Genomic DNA, 23784 nt, shown 5'->3' with positions numbered 1-23784 from the left:
CGACGGAGAGGCTGGAAGGTGCAAGAATGCTTCAGTCGTCACCCCACAGCCCTCTCAGTGAGAGCTTTTCTTCCGTTATAGAAAAGGTAAATACTTCTGAGATGCTCATTTGGTGTGTTCTATCAAAAATAAGGATGAGATTTAAGTTTTATACAGAAATACAGTGTGGGGTTTTATTTTTGCATTAAGAGACTTTGCAAATGCAGCTAAAAAAAATGGTAAATAATATCCTCCCCGTATGGAAAAAGGGGGCCTCATCTCAAGTCTTCTTCTGGTTGAATTCATTAGGAAAAGGGGAACAGTAAACCTGAGAGAAGCCTGAGTACTCACCTAAATCCTACTTGTGACTCCCCAGCCCAGGTCAGTTACAGTGGGGGATCTAAAATGTCATTGAGGGGAGTTTTTACAGATCTTGTTACACCAACACACAGACCATTAGGGAGACAGATACACAGGTACAGGATCGCTTTTCTTGTCGCGTCCGTTGCCATGGCAAGAGTGGAGGTAACTGGTTTGCATTTCTTTCTCTGTCACACAAAGTTCATGGCGAGACACAAGTGCCAACACATTTTAGCCGGTATGCAGCATAAGAGCATGGCATGAACAGACGAAGGTGGAGGTTGTCTTGTCTTTTTTTTTTTTTATTGAATTGAAGGAGCAGTGCATTTTCTGCCCTCCACTCTGCGTGCCAATTTCAAATTTCAAATGCTGCTATGCCCAAACATTATCCTACAAATGAATATGATTGTAATGAATTGATGAAACTTTATCTTAATGGCACCAAATTAATACGAAACTATCAAGTGATCTCATGAAACTGTACATACAGAGCAGGTCTAGACTGTACTCTTTGTTTTATTATTTAGGGAGACCTTACTTTAATCCATAATGAGCCAGCACATGGCAGGAACAACTTTCCTTTTAAAGATTCAAAAACCTCAAGAAGAACCAGACTCATTGGTGGAAAGCCATCTGCCACAACATGAGGGGCCAAAAGTGCATCATAGGAGACAAGATTATACTGTTTCAGAACGGTCTGTTCCTCTACAGCTCACCGGAGCTGTTTGATGTAACCTTCACTTAAAAGGATGTAAACAAGTTTATTCTCTAGATTGTGATTAAAGACATGTTATATCTGTGTCGTGATGATATGTATAGTTGTTGCATGTTTAGCATCATGTGCTATCTTTCATTTATTATCAGGTGTAATTTGATAGTTTTGCTACCTCTAATGCCAATAATACCCCCAAGGTAATGCCATAACTTTCTACTTAGCTAACTTTTGTTACATGACTTATTGCACCTCTATCTTATTTTAGGCGACTGTCATACACTTTCTACTTCATCATACACTTGATTTTTTTTATTACACTTGTATTTAGTGCACTTTTATGTTTGTCTTATTTTCTTACTGTATTTTAGCATCAATCTATCTTGAGAATTTAATTCAGGATTAGTAAAGTTCTATGTTATGTGTCTTAGCTTACTCTGAATACAGTGTTCCGCAGGTAGGAGGCGGCGGTGGGGGTGGGGTGAATAAAACAGATGGCCAGTGAGAGCAGACAAACTCAAAGGGCATGAAAGCTTCCTGCAATTACTCTGTCAATAGATTATGTTGAAGGCGATCAGGGACGTCTGAGGTGCATGCAGCGTTTTGCCTCAACTGCCTGAATTCAAAGTGTGCTTTACCTCCCACCCGTGTCTCTGAGGGTAAGCAGGAGAGAGTGAGTGACTGAGTGAGTGACTGCACAAGTGATACAGGAGCACAAAAATGTTGACAAAACTCATTGCCTGGGGGCTCCTTCCAAATGTGTCTCTGTATGTTAAGGTAATCTCTCTTTTGTCAAAGGAATGCAGCAGAGTTGCAACAAATACTTTCATTCCTCGTCTGTTCCGAGCTGTTTGCACTCTTTTGGCACAATTGTAAATAAAGGCTCCTGAAAAGGTATTTGAGCCAGTTAAGACACGACATGTCTACGCGGGCTAAGACAGTGTTTGCCCACAAAACCACCCAGCTGAAAACTTGTAGGTCACTTCCAAACATCCAGAAGAGGGAATTAACTATTCCTACGTTAGGCACTACGCCATGACTATAAGTCAACCTCTTCAAGAGTCTGTGCATCTGCAAGAGACTTAGATTGGTTAGATTATTACTTCTTCTTTTTTTAAGTATCTTCTTATTTTTACTTTCTGAATATGCCAATGACAAACAGATTAATATGGGAATTTTTGAGGAGGAAAAAAAAAGACCCAGCTGTTTCAGTAAGAGTGTTGTTAGAGCTCACACCAGAAGCTCTGAGTCATATCATTCTAATAATATGAGCATATTCTTCTTTTACTTATCTCTGTGTAAAAATGAGCACAGATGTCAAAATAAGGAAAGTCTTTGTCTGGGGCTGTGTTTACACATTTCATGTGTCAAAAGTGCAAAATGAGACACCATATGTACAGGGGGAGGGGGAGGGGGAGGGCTATGTGACGGCTCCATCCTTCTCTCCTCAAAGTGTCGAAGGTTGTTTAGTTATAAGAGCACACAAAGGGATCATACAACAGGTCTGTTTATGTCTGGCTTTATTTATAGCTATGCAAAGCATGTGGCTACACAGAGAGTATGAGTTAGTCCATCAGCCGGCCCCTCAGCGCTCCTGTTCGTCCAACACTTGACACGATATATTGCCATGAAATTTAGAGTTGATATTCATGGTACCCAAAGGATCAATTCTAATTAGGTGGATATTATAGTGCTAGTTGTAGGTGACATATGATTAAAGGTGTGCTGGTGCAGATCTAATAGGAAAGGGAGTTGAAAAATCTGAGGAGGGGATTTGAAAGATAAATTCAAGAGTCAAATAATGTATTTTTTTTAATCTATAATTGTTTTGAAATAAAGTGAAGGTTGTATTATTTATGTATGTATTTAACTTAGTCATCGCATTATATAAAAGACTATATAACATTAGTCATGCTTGTTGCATCTTGGATCTACAGATTCTCCTCCTCGCCCTCAAGAAGCTATCTGCTGCTTTTAAAGGAGGTTAGGAGGAGATGACTTACTGAAGTATTACTTAAGCACAACTTAAGTCCACCTACAAATGATGAACTTATTCTACTCCTTTGTCTTTTTGTTTTTTTTTGTAATCTTAGTCTCAGTCACTGCACTGACGGCCTTTTAAACACGTAGACACCGTTTCTTTCTTTTTCAAAAAATGCTCCCACGGCTTCCAACGTGTATACACAGGCACAACAACAAGGCAGACAAAGGTGAACACACCTGTAGATCAAACAACATCTAATAAGGGCACGATGCTGCATAATGGACTGCTGTATAAATCTTACTGACAGATTCACACACATTTCCTTTAAGTGTGCACTCAAATAGTGTTGCTTACGAGTCACGCTACCAGATAAATGCCAGACACAACAGGTGGTCTTTAATTGTCACAAATTAAAAACATATATACTCAGCATGGAATGAAATTCCACTTTTAAAAACAATAAAACAAAACATGTGAAACTGCCATGACTGTTATATGATTACAACTCTTTGCATAGTGAGCAATAACTCTTGTGATACAATCAATCTCAAAACTCTGCTCAAAGTTTAGAGGAAGCGAGTCACAACTACGAGCCAAGCACCTTCCCCTGAAGAAGTTTAGTGTGGGAAAGACAGCTGCTGAAGAGCTGTAGACTAACAGACACTTGTAGTACTAGTGTATTGTATAATTCACAGCCATGAGCAATGATACAAAGAGTCAATGTCAAAATGTAGACTTTGCAGGTTACACTGCAACAACAGTGTCACTGAGGATCACTTAGCAATACTGAAGTATTAAAGGTTTTGACAAACCTAACATGTGAAACAATAAATATATCTTCAGTTGCTGAATCACGGACCTCTGTTTACTCTCTGTCCATTCTTCTTTGAGAAATTGTTGACTATTTAGCTAGTGTCTCATCTTTTCTTTTTTTTTCTCGAGACATCCCTTTTTTGGATTGGCTGCGAGAGGACATATGCCATTGGTCCACGGATGTGTGTGCTCCCAGTGTAGCAGAGGACATACTGGAAAACTATCTAAACAATTTCAGGAAGCTGGCTAGTCAGGCCAGTTTGTCATGGTGTCTCCAAACACCATATATAGCAAGTTTCAGGCACAATCTGGGCTGTGATGAAACACATAGGCATGGGTAAGTGTCTTTATGATTCTCTTAGTGTCACCGTGCTTTAAGCACTGAAAACATTTCATAAAGCTCAAAAAGACATCAACATAAAGAAGCGCTTTAACTGTATGTAAGTGTAATTAAAGTATTGTTTAGCTCTACATAAACTGCATAAAGTAACTATAATAAATAATGATAAATAACATATTGATAAAGGGTAAAGAAGGGAGGTGTCTCATTCATGGAGTTTGTATTTTTCTTTCTCAAGACACTTCATATTGTTTTTGTGTATTTTTCTGATACAATAGTATCTTTCCACAGGACAAAGGTTGTGGAGGGGGATGAGGGCTATCTCTGGTTTGCACCGGCTATATGTGAGTTCAAAAGTAGCCTAATTTTAAAATCATCACTTGTTTAGGAAGGTGTTTACTACGTTTAAGGGGTAAGCAAACTGAGATAGTACCAATTTATGGGTCGTTAGTTACAACTTAAATCTGATACCTCACTGGTATTAGGTACAAAAAGCTCTTTAAAAAGATTGGTTCTCACAGTGTATTGTTTAGAAAGGTGGGATAAATTGAAGGATGACGAGGAGCAGTCAGCACTGGCTCTCTTCTATAGTTTTTGTCCCTTAGAAATCTATGATGAATCATTTTACTCCTGTTTTTTCCATGAGCGGAGCTGGAGATAATGTCATCAGCCCAATAATAGAGAGCTGTTAAACTACTATGTTGTAGTAGTCGACTTCTTTACTGTGTGACGTCAGTTATTTTACTCCAGCTGTTGCATTGTGTGGACTGGCTTTAGTTATCACCTAATCATAATGCTTTGACAAATTTAACACACATTCCCGTTGCTATTTAAGAGCAGTGAACATCATTTATTTTTCACCAATTAGTCCATTCAGAGATAATAAGGCACGAGAGGCAGCATTATAACAAACACTGCATTGAGAAAAACGCTTGTAGTTTGGATGTCACACTCTACTATTTAAGATGAACCCTAAGTCTCTGTGAGGCAACCAAACAAGGACAAAACTTCAGCAACAAACCAACCTGTTTCTACGTAGGGTTCAGTAAGGACTCTGTAAAGCTTATTTGTTTTTGCCTTGCTTGGTTAATGGTCAATAATGTTCAAAAATGAATTTTAGGCATTTCATGATTGCACAGCTTATGTTTTTGGCCTCTGGGCAAGGAACAACAAGCAGAAGAGCCTGCAAGAAAATGACTTTAATTTAACAAAGTAAAGGCAAGTGTATAGTTGAGTGGTGGCATGTAAAGCTAGTTTAGTGCTACAAACACTTTTTAAAAATTTAGAAATAATATATTTTGATGAACATTAAAGCAAGCTATCACACGGTGAATAGCTGGGACATTTGAATTTAGAATGAAAACTCACTTAATTTTTTTTATTTTCTTTAGCTGATCAGTTGGAGCTGTGTGTTTTTATTTTTCTCATACTTGCACAGATACAGCTCAGCCGGATGATTTCAACAGTTGTACCTGACGTGTCATGATCGCTGTCCGAGGTGCTGATCCTGGGACATCCAGAAATGTTTGAGCTGTCAGAGGATACTAAAAGAGTGTCCCTTAGGTTACATAAACTTGTGCCAGAATAATATTGCCTGTGGGTGTGAATGTATCACTTTGCATTGCTGAAAGGAGAAAGACCCTGTGGGAATGGGCCCCACAGCAAAAACACCACCTTTACCTCTCACCTTCACTGTAATGGGGTTGGCAGAAGAAAATTCAGAAAAAAAAACATCTCAAAAATGAAAAATGGACACGTAAACATTTCACTCTGCCTGGATACCATCTGAGGAAGGAACACCAATGTTTGGTAGAACTGACCCTAAAATACTCATTCCAAGAAAATACAACATCAGATGTTATTTTTTTAAACGTGTAATGCTTTTTAAAAAAAATTGAACTGGCAACGTCTTTACACGGTCTAAATAGTATTCTTAAAGTTAAAATACAATTTTTGATGATTTAGGACAACTTTGTTCCTTTATACAGTTTAAAAGAAAATGCAAATGCAGAAGCTTTACTTTTAACTGTGATGAGTTCTTTATTCTATAACAGTTTTCTTAAAATCACTTTTAAAATGTTCCATTTACTGCTGGGCCTACAGTATTACAATAAATTAAACCAGAATCTGTGTATCATGAAATGTATGGTATCATGTCCGCCTTCATGGAGCCTTGCAGTCTTCTGGCGACACACTGCTGATGTCTCCATTTATAAACATTCAGACCTGCTAAGATCCACTGGGTTTAAACCGTCATCTATTCAAGTAAATGTGCTGTTTGGCAAATAGTGTGCTGCGGCGACAGTTTTGCTTCTGGTGTTTCAAACTTAAATGTTTGAGATAGCGGTGCATTCAGTTAACAGTTCAGAGCCCTGCTTATTTATCTCTTTATCTCCATTTCAGGTCTCAGTCGCTGAAGGAGGATGCCAAGCTTGAGGCCCTAATGACTCCTTATTGAAAGGATATTTGGATGGTTGTTCGTCTTACTGGAATAATTACATTCACACCTATTCCTTTAACTCACTTGGCTGTTGATTTGAAATTAGAGACACGAAGATGAACTGTGCAATGTACGCAAAGCCCCCTGGGAGATCTTTCTGGATGTTACCAGTGATTTTAAATACACTACTTCCTTTTACACGATGTGTTGCCCTATTTTGAAGTGATTTTGTAATTAAAAAGTGTCTGAATCCACTTAAATGACAACCACAAACACATTCATTTTAATCTTAAAAGATCTGAGACCTTAATATCATCAACCCCCTGACATCTCCTTCCTCCCTACCTTTCTTTTCTTAACACACTCTTTATTTCCAAAGCAGCACTTCAAGATAATTCATGCCTACACTGCCTGTGTTCTTTTGTTACTTTTGTTTTATTTTTTAATAAAAACCTGGCTGAGGAAAACCCCCTTCCCTGTCCTCCTCCACATAAAGCTTATAAAGCCCATGTCAAGCATCCGCCCACTTCAAGGAGTCCTGAGACTTGCTCTTACGCCATGGTGGAGCTGAGGAGATCCCTGGAGGAACACAGATAGCAGGCACTTGTATCTTCTAAGAAACTATGAGCCAATAACTCAATATTTACTATACGTGGGCAACTCGAGGTAACGATTAGTCTTTTCTACCATTTTATAGGCCGCTTGCATTCTGTGGAAAATAAATCGGAAAATCATTATTAATGTTTTGATAGGAGGATTCGTCTTTATACGTCTCATAAATGATGAAGAAGTCAAGATTAACCAAATGTTTAATAACGTAGCAACATTTCAATTCATCCACGGTGCATTAGAAAATAGGAAAAATGCAGTTTGAGTAGAATTTGCTGCCACTGCATGATAAAAAAAACCTCATTGAAGCAGAGAATTATCATCTGCACTGTAAGTTAATCACATTATTAAGGAACAATCTGCTCGTCAAAGCCGTGTTAATGGCATTTTTATTTACTTTGCAGGTTCTAAACCTTTGCAAATAAAGTGATTTACAGGGGGACAGTAAAGCATTGGGGGGATCTGATTTGGAGGCAATGAGTGACAGCTAGGGGAAGAACTGATTGGACACAGAAAGAAATAGAAAGGGAGGGACTTGTACTGTGTGCATGAGTCATCACTCTCCACCCCCACCCCCCCAGCCAAACTGTCTGTTTTTGTCTTGCAGGTAGGAGATTTACTGAGCCACGCTTCTCTGATGGAAAGATTCATTTTTGCATAAAACTGAATGCAGACTTGAACAAGTGAATTATTGTGAGAAGCATCGTGTGTCAAATATGAATATACCATCCAGCAAAGGCATGGTGACTGTTAATAAACATAAGTCAGTACAAGATGTCCTAAAAAATAACGTATGCCTTTCATTACAGCAGAGTCGATTTGAACTGATTTTATAACAGTGTCATACATCAGCAGGGTGCTGGGTCTGCTTTAACATTCTTATACCGCTTAGTTTGGCTTAAACTTTAATGATTTAATACTTAATGTTCGTAACAAATTACGAGTAGGTAATCCACATAGCAGGTTTTTCTGTTTACTCAGCATTCTGACTCAAGGTAAGCATCCTTTCATCGACACAGCCTCAAGTCTGTGCTGTGTAGCTGTGGGACAGAGTGGTTCATGATAATCAAATTAGTTTCCCCACAGTGTAGCAGGTCAGCTTGGGGTGGAAAAATGGGGCCAGAGGGTTCCACTGTGTGAAATAGTTGTTGTTACTTTGATTAGTCGGGTCAAATCACAACCGTCACACCTGAGCGTGTTTATAAATTACCCAAGTGGACTAACTTTTATTTATTTTGTTGTTTGTGATACAGATGTGATAATTGCGTTTTAGAACTAACGTTACTGCCTCTATATTGGACTGGCCCGAGACATATTGTATTGCACTATACTATACTATATACTATACAATAATTACTATTACTATCACTGGTTCTGTCATTATCCAACAATATACTATACTTTTACTGTTCATATTCATATTATATCATACATCCTGTGACAAAACAAACATTACATCCTGTACTCTGTCACAAAGCTGTATCATGATAGAATATATTATTACTATTGACAGCACACTATTCTATTCTATTACTGGACTTTCACTTTGAATTTTTACATTTTACTACCACGTTTAATATTTCAAATTATACTACATTATACACATATTCAGAATTTTCATGAATACCAGATTATCTTTTATATCTTGCTTCCACCGATGTTGCACATTTAAAATATCTTCATATGGTATTATACTCTTCCATACTATACCACGTGAATTTTTTTTTTACCCTTTTTACACATACGGAAATCTCCTGAAAAACTCTGGAGATTACCCGGAGGAGCTTTATGCTATGTGTGAACGTGAACAGCCAAATTTTTCGCACGGACTTTACACAGAGTTTCTCCGGCCAGACTCCTAGTATTTTTTTTACACAGCAAGTCCGAGTGAGCTGATGTGAGAACGCAGCAGGATATTCTCCTGGAGAATTTAGCTCGAGCCAATAGAAAGAGAATGACGTTTCAATTCTGTGTCTGCTGCACGGTGAATAAAGTGTCTGCATGCGACCACTACGATCTCTGTGAATGTAATTAAACACCTGCATTATGTTTTCTGTTCGTCAGTATGTTGTTCTCCGCTCTTTTGTTGATGTTGTCATTCAGTTTGACTACACATAGCATGAAAAGGCAAATATTTTCATAATAGCGTCGTATAGCGGACTCTGTTGCTTTCATATATGAAAATGGCTATAGATTGTTGTTTACAAAACCCGCCGCTATTAATCATAACCCCCACTTTTAGGGCTTTCACACTTGCAGAAAACTCCTGAAAAACTCAGGATATTTCCAGGAGGGGATGTATTGTTTGATGCTCACCGTCATGTATCAGGTAGGTTTGTTCAACACTCAAACCCGGTTTTTAAATTCATCTCCTTGAAGACAAAAGCTTCTCTATGCACATCTTAAATCTGAGAGAGATGGTTGTAAATGGAAGCGGGATTTTTTGACATCATAACTCGCCTTGAAGTTAATTGTGGTTCTGTATGCAACTCACACAAGTGCAAAGTGGAAGCATGTAACCTTCAGTGCACAAACTCTGAGAATGGATTTTCTGAGTGTAGTAGGGGACGTTATTGTCAAAGAGTTTAATGTTTGAAATGAAATATATTTGTAGATTAAAAGACACAAGTTATATAATAAAAGTGGAGGATGTAATTTAAAGGAATTTTACTGCTGTCAGTGTCACTGAACTTTTTTGCTGAAAAATCATATCAGACGCAAATTTAAATACAGAAGAAGAATCATTTTTATGTCTTATAACATGCCTGGAGGGGAACATTGGAGAAGAGCATTACATCCTGACATATCAGGAATATATTACACTCATAGTTGGCCTGACAGTGGCCAGAAAGCTGCTTACACTATTCAAATGGATAGACATAAGGGAAGGTACAGGAAAGCTCTCGGGATTTTGTATGCAAAACCACATAGGTGATGAGCTGCAGTGCATTATTGTGAATGAACGAATGTTGGTAAAGAAGTTGTGAAGTGTGCACAATTATACCTTCCTGGTTATTACTGCAGGCCTATAATAGTGGTGCCAAATAAATAACAGTTAGGAATGGTTATGTTAAGGTAAGTACAGTTGCTGAAATAAGGCCAGGGAAAGAGCAACTTCAAAGTCTACAGAAAATAAAACAGAGTGTGTAAAGCAGTTTTCAGCTGTCCAAGAAAACACTATACTGTATGCCACTCCTCCCTAAAGACTTGGCTGCCCTGTATGTCACACTGCCTTTAGCTTTGGGACAGAATGTAAACATAAGCAGCTTTAGGCCGTACAAACTCCCAATGCTGTTTTTCTATCAATAGCATCGTCTCTAGTGACAGTGAATACATCTTGTTTTCAATCTGGTTGTCTGACCTCTTATGTTGTTATTCTCAAGTGATTATATATTTGTTCAAAAACAAAATATAGACTACTAACATCCAGTGGAAAGGAAATGCTACAAACTGTGACATAAATGCCAAAAGGCTGTTTCTTTGTTTTAACCGGAAACAAGAAATAAGGTCAAAAATGATGCGGTGAATCTATTCAAAAATGATTACTTGCTTCATTGCTCTTCTTTACAGCTCCGAAGGATTTCTCTTAAGTGTGACACTACTGTCAATAGTGCCGAGGAAACAATGCAAACTATATAAAGCCCCGAAAGAAAGCGACAAGAGGGGGTGGGATCATCTAACTAGATTCACAGAATGTAAAGAGGCATCAGGAAAGAGGGCTTCCTCTCCTGAAGGTGAATTTCATGGTACTAAAGGAAGACAAAAGAAGAACAGGGCCAAGTCCATTAGGGAGTGCAAAGACGAGTCAAGCTAAATGAAGGCCTCGTGGTGACAGGCTTGGTAAGAGGGAAAGGACATCTAGAGGCATTTAAGAAGATGCTTCCAGTAGTTTGTAGACTGGGTTGACACAATGACATGAAATGAAAGGAACTAGGGAATGGGGTGGGGGACAGTGGAGTTGGCTTGGGGGAGGGGCAGGTCTGCGTGTTGCAGCCCTATGTGCTGATGAAGTTGCATTTAGCCTTTCCATGACTGGTTTTATCACCAATGATTTGTACTACTTATTTCGGTGCAGATAAAGCTGAAGACTATACTACATGGCATACCAGTGTGTGTTATCCTAATTGATTGCCTCAGTGTCAATGGGCTGTTATAATAGTTTCTAATCAGTGAGAATTGAAATATAGTTGCAATATACCATCCACTTGGGTATTTTGTACATATCAACAGTTTTCGGGTTTGGAAGAGACCATAAATGTCTTATGGAATGTCTCAAGAAAAGATTCAACCAATCACAGATTTTGCCATCAATTTATAAATCTGAAAGCAGGATATCAAGAGTCAAGACATCATTTATGGATGGAACATTTCAGTTGTCTCACTATCTATGTGCTGATATTGTCCATCACTAAGTTAAAGCCTGAGGGGCTGGCAAAGGGATGCAGACTGTTAAGGAGGAAATGACCAAAGATCAGACTTTTAGCTGTCTGGGACAAATGACTATAAGCCAGCTCCGGCCCTCAGCCCCTAACATCTATCTTTTTAGCCTATGGGGGGGGGGGGTTATAGTCATTCTCAGGAGCCTACGGCTACCTGGAGGGTATGTAACTGTGTGTAACGGCTGATTAGCTGCAAGATGCTCTTGAAACAGTGAAGCTAACATATACTACATCTGGCACAGCTACCAGTGTGAGTATTCGTCCTTCAGATTCTCATCATCAAGAGATGAAGGCGTTGTGAGCCAGTGCACATCTGGTCTGTGCATAATTTTAAAGAGTTGTGTACTGACAAGACAACGTGATCCGCCATGTGGAAATGAATATGAGAATCCATGCAAAAGTCCTCAGAAAGGCTTCCCCTAACATTCTTGAATAGAAATTGATCAAGGCCATTGTCTGAGAAGAACCAAGCGTGTGTTTAATAAGTGGTTTTTACACAAGGTTTCTAATATATAGCTTATATGAGGCCAGCAAGACTGATCAAGGCCACACTGGTTAAAACTGTGGAGGTGGACACTGTGTAGGAACAGTGAGAAGGAAGCTAGGAAACTTATGTCACTGGCTTAGGTCAGCAGTGTCATGTAGTGTCGAGCGGACATGCTCTTCCTCGCCAAATTAGTCAGGAAACAAAGTAGGCAAGGAGTGGGAGCACACCAGCTGAGAACAACAGCACTTTATCTGGATGCTGCTGGGAATATGGATAATGCTGGTTACACAGAGAAGGTCACTGCAGCCGACCGTTATCATAGAGGTACAACAGCAGTTTAATAAAGATTATTTAGATGAGGGAGCACATGCTGAGAAGAATCATATTTGGTGTAAATTCTACCTGTTTTAAACTTTAACCCCTCAGTTTAAATTGGCTACAAGAGCCATGTTGTAAATAAGGAAGGTGATTGCAACTGACAAACATGTTCTACTCCATCTCAGCGATGTGCTTAGAAGTTGAACAACACATTTGACTGTAACTTGCTTGTATTTGACTGGCTGACACTCAAACTTGCTCGGTGACACTGACTGTACCAAGTCAAGCTGCGGGCCCATTTCTCTACATGTAGGCTATCATTTAACATCATTAAATGATTCCATCATGCTGATTTTGAGCGGTTTGAATTATGAAAACAAAGAGCATACGAGAAAGTCAGAACACTTAAGGAGCACTTTGAGTGGTATAGAAGTCCAAGTCAACATTTAAGAAAGATTTATCTACAATTTGAGAACAATAAGGGATTGTGATGTTGCCACTATTTGCAATCTGCATGTTCAGAAATTGCTTTGGTGAAATGGACTGCCCCCTGGATGACTTAAAACTAAAGTTGTGTTTCGATCAGGACACTTTCATTCACAGCACAGCTTAGATGCACATTGCCATGCATCTTTAGTGCTAACAATACGGCAGCCTGGTAAAAGTGCTGTTGAAGTATTGTTGTGAAATAGTTTATGCATGACAATTGTGAAACCGTGATTATTTCTAATACTATAATCATACCATCAAAATCTCTAATCATTGCATCTCCAGCTGTATCAGAGAGTGCTTTCAAATACAATTTGACAATACCATACCATATGATACACTATGCCGCCCATGACAATGCTCATATCCTAAAACAGTCTGCAATAATTGATATATTGCAAGACAATCATACTGTATAATGATACATCATATCTGATTAACTGAGGAATATAATACTGCATTAAGTGCAGGATTAATGTTTTATTCACAGCTATTTGATGTCAGTTTCACCTCTTATCATGATTCATCTCTTAAGTACTTTTTTTTCCCCCTGTCTGACATAAACTTGCCGTCTTCTCCTTTTTCTTTTATTCCACTGTCAACTCCTTTTTTGGCCAATTACCTTCCGATTAAAGTACCCTTATTCATGTTATAAGTTCCACTGTGAGGAGTCATGGAAAAGTGACGCGTAACTCATATTAGCAGGGAAATCTGTTCAGAGCACCTTTTTTAATGGTTATTTGGCACCAGCAATTCAATTATTGTATCACAAGACTCAGGAAGATGATACATTGCAGTATCAATAGTTTGTACCATCCTCAATATATAGCATGATAATTACTAGAGCAAGATATCAAAATGCACCAATGTTGAGACCAACTGAGAAAGTCCCACAATGAGTCAAGCTTTGGCTTCAACCAAAGAACAATTATTCAAGTGGTGCAGTGCAATAAAATGAAATTTCTTCTTTTTCTTCTTTTGTTTTACCAAATATTACCAAATAGTAACACCGGATTATCTAAATATTTATGAACATTAAGGATAAATAAAAATTTTGGCCAGTCTAAATCGGCTAACAAAAGGTATTTGTTGCCATCAGTTCATTTTCATATTCTCTAACATGATAGTACGAAGACATATTAAAAAGCTTTCTATCGAAAAATAATAATAATGAAAATGAACTGTTACAGTGATAAAATGAAACACGACTTAATGACAATGTTTTGTTATCCAATTATCCTGAACATATTGCAAAGAAAGACCACTGAGATAATGTAGTTGGACCTCACACAAACACTGATTGAAGATGTGATGCAGGAATGAGTCATCTAAATCCAGCTGTCCACAGGGCATGTATCTGATTAGCATACCCACACGCACACACCAGGAACAAATGTAAATATTGTAATAAAACCTGCTATAATTGTATCACTTTAGCATAGAGTACAGGTTCCAGTGTATTTCTACTTTGCTTAGCAATATTGGTAGCATGTGAGCATTGAGTTATACAATTTAAATAATAGATGTTAAAATGATATGCAAATAAAACTCTCAGTAATGGATGCTGTAGCAGCAAACTCTGCCTTTCCAGTGTACCCCTTGTGTCATGTTCTCTGTAATATGATGTTATGTGAAAGCCTCAGTTGTAAAGGAGGCATGACAGACATACGCAGACACAACATGGAGTCAATACTGTTATGGCAAAGTCAACCAAACAGTAATGAAGTGCAACATTTGAGAATTTAGTAGAGTACATTTACAGCAACAGTATGTAACTTTTCCACCTTGAACTGCAATAGTAGTTTCTAAGGTCTATGTAATAGCGCAATGACCTTCAACAGGGAGAATGGCGTCTCGCTCCTGTCCACAGTGTGGCCAGATCGCCTGTTTACTGCACTATGTAACTCTGGCAGTGGGAAGCAATCAACTCACAAGAAGTGCGTATGGCTTTACAGCCTTCAGTTTTAAAAAAGAAGAAAGTTAGCCCTTTTTAGTACTGTTTTAACAGTATTGGCTGTTTGAACCACAGCTGAGGCGCAGAGGAAGAGTAAGGTGACGGATGAAGCCAAGAAGAGTTGACTGAGCAAGACGCCTGGACAAAAAACAACAATCCGACAGCAGAGTGTACATCCCTGCAGATATTATTCAACAGATTGCAAAGTAATGTTAGGCTGTATCGTTATCCGTGTCTTCGTTGTCTCATGGTTAGCAGCTTTACTCAGTAAGTGACCCAAGTCCTTTCTCAGGCTTGCATACAAATAAATACCCCAACAAATGCCAAAAAGTTAGCTAACAGTTGGCCGCTTGCAGAGTAATATTTGCGCAAACTACGGTAATATTACTGTACTTAGTCAGTCGACATGGTTCTTTGACTTCTTACAATGTCTTTGCTGACTTTTTACCCTCTGTTTGCAAAGAGATTTATGTTGTCTAAGAGGGATAGGTGTAACAGCACTATGCGTTTCTTACGACAGCGCAGTTGCACGCTGAGACCTTCAGTAGGCGCCAAAGTGCACCAAATCAAATTCCTACATACTGTTGCTGTAAGTTTTAATTATGCAATATCTCACAAAAGGTGCGGTTGTACTAAATAATAGTTTAATATACAGAACTTGGCCTGTGATTTAGTTCCAATGACTTAATCACTGCTGTGCTGTTATACAGTACAACACAACCTTGAGTGTGATATTGCTTTTATACAACAGTTTTATTAGCGGCATGTAGTCGTAAAAAGGGCACATGATAAACATTTTCCTACACTCTCGGGTGCCAGCATGTTACAGCAGACAAAGTACTTTGGATTTTAAACATTTATCCGTCTTTTCATTATCATACATCCAATATATTAGAGTTTGTATGCAGTTCTTTTGGTGACTGTGCGATTCTGCGGTACCAGCTTGAGGAACCTAAACTGCAGTAAGGGTTATTAACATGATTCAGAACACCTGAGGCCGAGTGACACCAATACTTTAAAGTCTCATTGATGTTGTAATCTCTTATCAGCACTCATGGAAAGCTTTTGGTCTAAGATTACTTTCTAATTGCTGTATGATAGACATTATACTGTCGTGTAGTATGGAAGAAACAATACTTTAAACACTATCTAGTAACACTGGACAGATTACCAAACATACGTAGTTTGGAGAGGGGTAACTTGAGCAAATATATTATAGACACCATCTGCTCAGGTATACACCGGCAGGCTTGCATTATACGTTCAAGCTGCTGTTCAGGTGAACCTGCAGCCGAAGAATGAGTCAGATGAAAGATCTAAAACAACTCCACAGGACGGTGTGTTGAAGCACCCACAGTTGGGTTGTCTGCTCAGCAGGGCTGAACGGTTTGGCGCTCTGCAGACCGAGGCACCCCATTTGGCTAATGAAGTCCCAGACTGTCTTCACACCACCCCCACCCACCAGTCCACTATGAAATGTTCTACTCATGAAAGTAATGAGGCAGGGAGGGAGAAAGACTCTTCTGGCCACTGATAACCTCAGACTAAACTTGCAACCTTACGAGACAAGGGCCTAATATCTGGCCGTCAATCAGCCCCAGCATCCCTGGCTGGAGTGTTTAATTACAAGGATCAATTATTTACCAGCCTCCTCTTTCACTACTCAGCGCTCCCAAAAAAGGAGTGTAAAGAAGAAAAAGAGAAAAAGAAAATTCATTTAAAGCCTAGAAGAGGTTGTAGTAGAAAAGTTAGAGAACAATATAAGAAGCTTGTTCTTGACAAAACAGATGATGTTCATTGTGAATATATATATAAAGGACAGATATGTTTTTATGGTCCAATGAGACTTTTTGCTTTCAAAGGATTGACTACAAAACAATCTAAATATATCTTTTCAGATTAATGCAAAATAAAAAAAATTATTTTAAAGAATATCGAACTACCTACAATTAAAAATACCATTTTAGTGCCCTCACATAATCGACAAATTACAGCTGAAATTAAAGTTACAAATTCAGAATTATGGATTGCAGTGAAGACTTAGGATATTCATAAGGTGCACCATATGATTTGGAGTAGCTACAAAACTTTAATAAGGTATTTTCTGTCATAGGAGAAATTCACTGAAAAAATGTTCAGGGCTTTAACAAAAATAAATAAACATAATTCATAAAGCACCTGTTTTCACAGTGTTACATTTTCTTTACAAGAAGAAAGTATGCAAAATAACATCATAATTCAACCACTGTGACTCCCTTCACTTCATATTTACTCCTAAAGACAGTCTTGACTTCAGCTTTGTGGCCCACACAGCACCTGCAAGGCTTTTAACTAATTTGAAGAGACAAGATCGTATTACCCCTTTGCTTGTACTCACAACAGCGCTTCACCTTATGGCTGACGCTGGGAATAAAAGTTAGGAAATACAGGTGAAGTCACAAAAACAGACCATTTATCCAAATAGTGCACATTTTGAACGTCACCTACAATGCACAGAAAGGTATTTTATACCACACATACTTAAATATTCTAAATCGCTTCTTCGAGGCTGTACAATGGAGTTTTTCTCTTTTACATTTCAAGTTTCAAAAGAGTCTTGAAGAAACATACTCAGTACTCCCTGTACTGTACACTTAGAGAGTCGTTTCTCACCTCAGATGGCCAAAGATTCAGCTGTAAGACTTTAAACTAATTTAAAAAGACAAGATCATGTTAACTCTATTCACGCCACACTATTAAAGCCGGTAACATTTTGTACCTGGTAAAAGAAAAGAAAAAAGATCCTGATCTGAAATGAGCGGTCTAATGAGGGACACAAATAAAAGACACCCCCCACCACCACCAAAAAAAAAACAACTCTAACCCTAACCCAATTTCCACAAAGCACACCTTCAAGGTAAAAATGCGGGAATGAAAAACAGATGGTTAGTGCTTGATGACTCTTTCATGTCACACAACTGTATAGTGCCTCTCCTTCTCTCTGTATCTAAAATTGAAAAAAAGGAAAATAAATTGAGAAGCAGCAGCTGGTGGAGTGTTTTGTGGTCCTCTATCCATAGAACAGAGTGTCTCTTCGTGTGTCCGAAGTACAGCCAGCCAGATAAGCCACAAATAAGGAGGAATAAGCATTCAGCACTGGACTAAGTCTGCTGTGGTTCAGTGCCCTACCACACCTGTGATTTGTGGTTTGCATGTTTGCTGTATTTTTGTGCTAGATTTACATTGTCATCACCAGTTGTGTTTAGACTTGTTTATGCTATTTATGGTGTGCGAGCTCCACATTGGCGACCTGCTTCTTTCTTTGAAGGAATTACAGCTTGTGTTTCTTACACGATGACCCAGAACTTAAACCAAAGACTGTATATTAATGGCGACGCCTGAGTGATGTCACCCATCTGTTATTGTAGGGGGCTTTGGAAGCCCGTCGATGGCGGTCGCCATGCTGTCTCACCCTTACTTTCAGTCAACGTAACAACAGGAAAAGAGCTGGAGCGGAGGCGGGGCTTAAGCCTCAGCTCTTAGCAACACACACCAATGCCAAAAATAAAATAAAATTGTATAACACTATGTCAATCGTTCAGTGTAGTAATACCATCTTCAAGCATATGGTCGTTGGAAATTTTAAATCACTTAATGACAAGGATACAAAAGCCCAAAATCTTACTAATTTAATTAACCAACCAACATGAAATATTCGCCTATACCTGCTCAAAATAAGTTCACTGTTGAAAGACTCAGACATTGATCTAAAAGAGTAGGTTCAACACTTACGGCCTGATTAATTCCACAAGGGGGAGTGTGTTGAGACTGAACTAAAAGAGTAGGCAGCTCGATTCTCCTTCTACAGCAGCACAGGGTTTTTCCCCTGGACTCTAAGCTGATGGCTCATTAATCTATTCTAGAGGAGGTCCTCTACACGAGAAGCCTGCGCCACTGGAGGACTCCTCTTGCTTCGTCCTTTTCAGCAAAGCGCTTTTACTTAACCACGAGTATTGCCAAGTTAAAGAGAAGGTTTTATAGAAGCATTCACAAAAGACCACCTTTACCTTCAGAAATGTGGATTTATTGGTGTTGCTTAACGGTAGTATTAAAGTTTAATACTTCACTTAAGCAACGGTTTTTGACTTTGACATTGAAATTTAAGATTTTGCAGGTTCTGCCCATTTCTCTGAACATTTTGTGCGATGTTTGGCGCTGTACACTTTCAGCTCATCTTCTTGGTTGGTAAATTCTTTAGTATGGTCCCATCTTCTCTCACTGACATTATTTCAAACCGTGTTCAACTCGCAATTGCAAACACCTCCATCTGACGGACAATTTAAATGATTAATTCTTTAAAAAATGGGGATATGACAATATTTTACAAATATTATAAAAGTGACTTATCTAAAATTGGACTGTTGGTGGCGCTAGAGTGAAAGTTAATGGAACAGACCAATTACCAGCTAAGTTATTAAAATCTTGCCTCTACCAAATTTAATAACAACCCATCAACTAAATTTCTACACATTTAACTCAAAAGTCCAAATATCACCTCATACAGTTATAGGTTATCACCAGATACACAGTATTGTGGTCAGGTCTGAATCAAAATCATTCAGAGTTAGCCAATCACAGCGACTCTATGAGGAGAATGTTTGAGTTGCAGACAGGTTGCAGTCACAGTGGTTGGCTGCATTCTATTGTAATGTTCATGTTGCTTTCTGTGCTGCTCCACAGTCAAAAGAAAAATCTTAAACCAGCAAATAAACAGTCTCAAATTCATTGCATTGGAGCTTTAAGTCAATTAGGGGTGAGCTGTGTGCTTCTTTGTTACATGAATATTATGCTTTCTGTGAAGAAATGTAACAAACCATGAATCCAGTTCCAACAAGCATGATGGCTTTTTGTAAAACAATGAAAACAGAGTTTATGCTAACAGTGCAAATTAGCTACCTGCGTACACATGAACAGCCAGGCGTCCTGTGTGGGAGGCAGCAGGGCACTGAGAGGCACCATTTACACACACTGGTTTAACTGCAGCATTTGCTCTGACACCCATCATCGTGTAACTACTCCATTCATACTCGGCTTCAGCTGTCAAGAGCAATTACATGTTAGTGATCATTCTACAATAGCCATTCACATGATTAATCTCACCGCCCTCTGTGATCTAAGTGGACATTTGTCTGACATTGGGGGGAGTTGTGTTTTCTCCTCGCAGCAACTGATCTGTTATTGACACCATTACTTAACCACCACAAATGTAACAGTTTAAATGGCAGCTCTGTCAAGCCCTACTCCTATCAGTTATTGAGTTAAAATTCAGCATAGATATAAACATGTAAAGTATTCAGCCTTATAAGGCTATGGTTATAGAAACAACACTGAAAACGTGACTCGTTAGTGTTTCTATGCAACATTTCCACAGTACGTCACACAAAGTGAGGTGCACAGCATGTACAGTGCAAAAAAACAAAATCCATCAAAATGTTTTTAATAGCATCTGATTGGCAAGCTGTCTCGGGACAGTTGGCAAATGGGCGGACAGCGGAGGAGTTTCGAGGTGTTAAAGTTCAGGCAGGAGCAACGCAGCACCCTGTGTCCTGCCAACAACCTTACAGTGGCGCAATTCCTGACTAAGTTGTTGACCCACGGCCCCCACCTGTCTTGACCATGCATTATATAGAGAGGGGGCATCACTTCCCTTTCTATGCTGCCTGCCACACCAGAAGGCTTTTGACTCATGCCCATCTGTCTTGATAGTATACATTAAGCGAAAGCCAAGCTCCTGGCACCCTGTCCAGTTCATGTGTGCTTTTAAAACAACAAGTTGTTATATGGTGTGAGAAGACAATCTGTACCTTAGCAAAGAACATCTCGGTAAACAGGATATTTGTCAGTAAACCGGTCGCTTCTAACAGTTATCCACAGATGAAAAGGAGATACTATTGAGATGTTATAGGGCAGACTTTGAGGAAATTATTTTTAAACAAGGTTTACAGTACACCTTACAGTGTACCTTAAAGTGTTTCTGATTGAAACATACATTCTACATTTTTATTTAGATCACACTGTATCTCCATGTGACTGTAAGGAACCAGCAGGGATCCGACTCCATAGTCTTCACCTCTCATTATGAGTTTGCATGCCTAAGGCATTACCACAGCAACCAAGGCAAACCAGATAACAATGCCTTAAATACAAATATGGCCTAATCACTTGCTAATATCAGTGAGGCCAGTCAGTCCTAGATATTTAAGTCATTGACACATAAGATTTGCCAACAGACATTCAAGGGCTTTTGCATGTGGAAATAGATCAATTGGAGAAAACATTTTGAAAAAAAGTGGAACAAGAATAGTACAATTACACCAATTGCCTTTGTTTGAATATTTGCTTACCGGTGTGTATGAAATGCTGACATGTTTCAAAAATGATTTAAGCAATTAGATATTAACTCTCAGTACCTCAAAAATCATGCAAGAAATACAAAAGATCTGATCTTACCTGACCGTGTTGGATGTCTAAGTATTGAAGCACCTCTCTAAGCATGACAGGATTGTGAGGAGCATTTTCATATGAAACAGGCGACACTTCTTCAGGTCCGTTTAGTGGACCAGGACCAGAAGATGGACAAACTGTAGAAGAGTGCAATCTTGACTTCCATGACCTCCAGCATGCTCTCCACACAGCCAGATTTGTTTTCCGAAGCACTGGGTTGGAGTGCAAGGACATGAGGAAAGTCATTATCCTTCTAATGATCTGAGGAGAAAATTAGAGTGAAGTTATGAAGGGGAAACCAACAGAAACACAAATATAGAAAAGTAGGGTTTGTAATCTTAATGGATATAAGTAAGTAGTTTGAAATATATATTAACAGAGTAATGGGCTTCAAGTAATCGAAGATTGCTGCTCTGAAAATCAATGAGATTCTGAAGGTGTTGTGATATCATCGGGAATGGTTATTATTAAGAATTAATACATACAGTTATATAACATGTACATACAATGCAAAGATCATTTTGAATATTAAAATACAGTAAAAATCATGAGAACAAATTTCAACAATCTTATTATTAAAATGTACGAAGTAGCTTTGAAATTTTCTCTAAAAATGTGGATAACAGCAAATACAGCTGATAAGTTCAGTATATTTGCATTCTTCATGAACAATACTGCCCACATCAGGCATTAATGTGAGCCACAAAGTTAGATAGGTATTCAGGTGTTTCCTGGCAACAAGATGTATTGAGGATTACAGTTCAGTTTGTGATCTATGGTTCAAATAGAATAGAAATATGTGCAGGAGATGAAGGAATTCATCAAGTGTGTCCATGGAATTTTTGAATGCAAAGCAAATGTTGAATGGCAGCAAGGAAATACATTATTTGAAGAGGTGGCAATAAACATATTGAGTGACAAAGCATGATTGCATTTAGACAGAGCCATCGCAGCTCTCACTCTCTCATACAGAAATCAAAATAAACTCTTACCATTATAACATTATAGGCCTAGTTTTATGTGCATCTTTTGGGTAAAGTAACCAATCCCAATCCCCAAAAAGCTGATGAAAATGAATGATTGAAAGTTGTGATAATCAACACACCTATTACCAATTAATCATTTCTTGATTATTTCTATCTGTCTTCACCTTTGACAGTCATAAGGGTTAATCATCAGAAAAAAAGGGGCATTTATCTAATGACAGATAGTTCTACTAAACAGTTGTGACCCTCTAGTGTCCCCATCAGTGTAATAAAATTGGTTGCAAGGTGGGTCCTAGGATAAAAAGATTGGTTGGTTATGTCACTATTAAGGAGCGAGTATTGTTTCCAAGTGCCCAGACTAAGGTTTCCCCTCCTCTTATTTTGTTGCTATGGCTACTTAACGCCATGAGTGGGTTGGAGGTCAAAATTGCATTTCTTTTCACAAGTCGTAGTTTGGACTAGAAAACATGTTTCAATTAAACGAAGCGCATCAAATCCAGTGTTCGCTGACTTGGAGGAAGCAACACACAAGAGACACTGTGGGAATGAAGCAGTTTTACTTGAGCTTATTAGCTAAAGGAAGGGGTGGGCAACTGGCGGCCCGGGGGCCACATGCAGCCCCAATCAACCCTCAAGGTGGCCCTCAGGTCAAATTGTATATATCAATTAATTGGAAACATTAAGAAAACATGACAAAACCTGCCATGAAATCATAGAACCCAGAAATATGTCCATAGTAATATTTGATCACTGGTATATGTTGAGTTAAATTTGAGACATAATTGATTGGAATCGTTTTTGTATCCTACAATTTGGCCCCTCTGGCAGTCAGAATTAAATGAATGTGGCCCTTGCTGTGACCAAAGTTGCCCAATCCCTGAGCTAAGGTTAAAAATATAACAACAATGAACGTGGGTTACACTCGTAAAATAAAGTGACGAGTGCACACACTTGCCTTGTCAAAGGTGATAAGGGTATGTTTTGGATAGCAATTCGTTGCAGACGGATGTTAATCATAGGCGGTGTTATGCAGTGTTTGGTAACCTTACTCTAGTCTGTTCAGCACGTGTTTGTAGTAGCTGTTTATGGTCAGAAGTTGCTAAGCATTTCACAGCGGACAAATGAGTTAAGTCATACAGTGTGGTCAATGCTAACGCGTTTGATTACAATGGGAATTGATGAATACATCAATAGAGATACAACAGTGTCATCGGATATACAGAAATTATACTGGAAGTGTGCCGGAGAACAGTATCAACATCTCAGGCAAGTGAACTAGCTTACCGTAGAGCAGCAGAGAGAAGCCCCGCCTTCTGTGGCCGCACGTCCGCTGCGTCACTGCGTCACTCCGTTACGTCCGCTCACATCCAATCTGCTGCGACAGAGGAAGA

General features: G+C 38.8%; 1 protein-coding gene across 1 annotated transcript in view; it reads right to left on the bottom strand.

Annotated features, from left to right (window-relative positions):
* mettl15 (methyltransferase 15, mitochondrial 12S rRNA N4-cytidine) overlaps window positions 1-23740 on the bottom strand; it is a 47726-nt gene extending 23986 nt beyond the window's left edge. Inside the window, exons 1-2 of the mRNA XM_061036715.1 lie at window positions 23678-23740; window positions 21414-21668 (exon numbers count right to left, since the gene is read on the bottom strand). Of these exons, the coding sequence (XP_060892698.1) occupies window positions 21414-21653 (240 nt within the window). The 5' untranslated portion in view covers window positions 21654-21668; window positions 23678-23740. The remainder of the gene's footprint in view (window positions 1-21413; window positions 21669-23677) is intronic.
* Window positions 23741-23784: the final 44 nt, after the last annotated feature.

Source organism: Labrus mixtus, chromosome 1 (assembly GCF_963584025.1).
Source record: "Labrus mixtus chromosome 1, fLabMix1.1, whole genome shotgun sequence".
NCBI lineage: Eukaryota > Metazoa > Chordata > Actinopteri > Labriformes > Labridae > Labrus > Labrus mixtus.
Note: the sequence above shows the minus strand (reverse complement) of the source record. Positions and strands in the feature narration are given on the sequence as shown.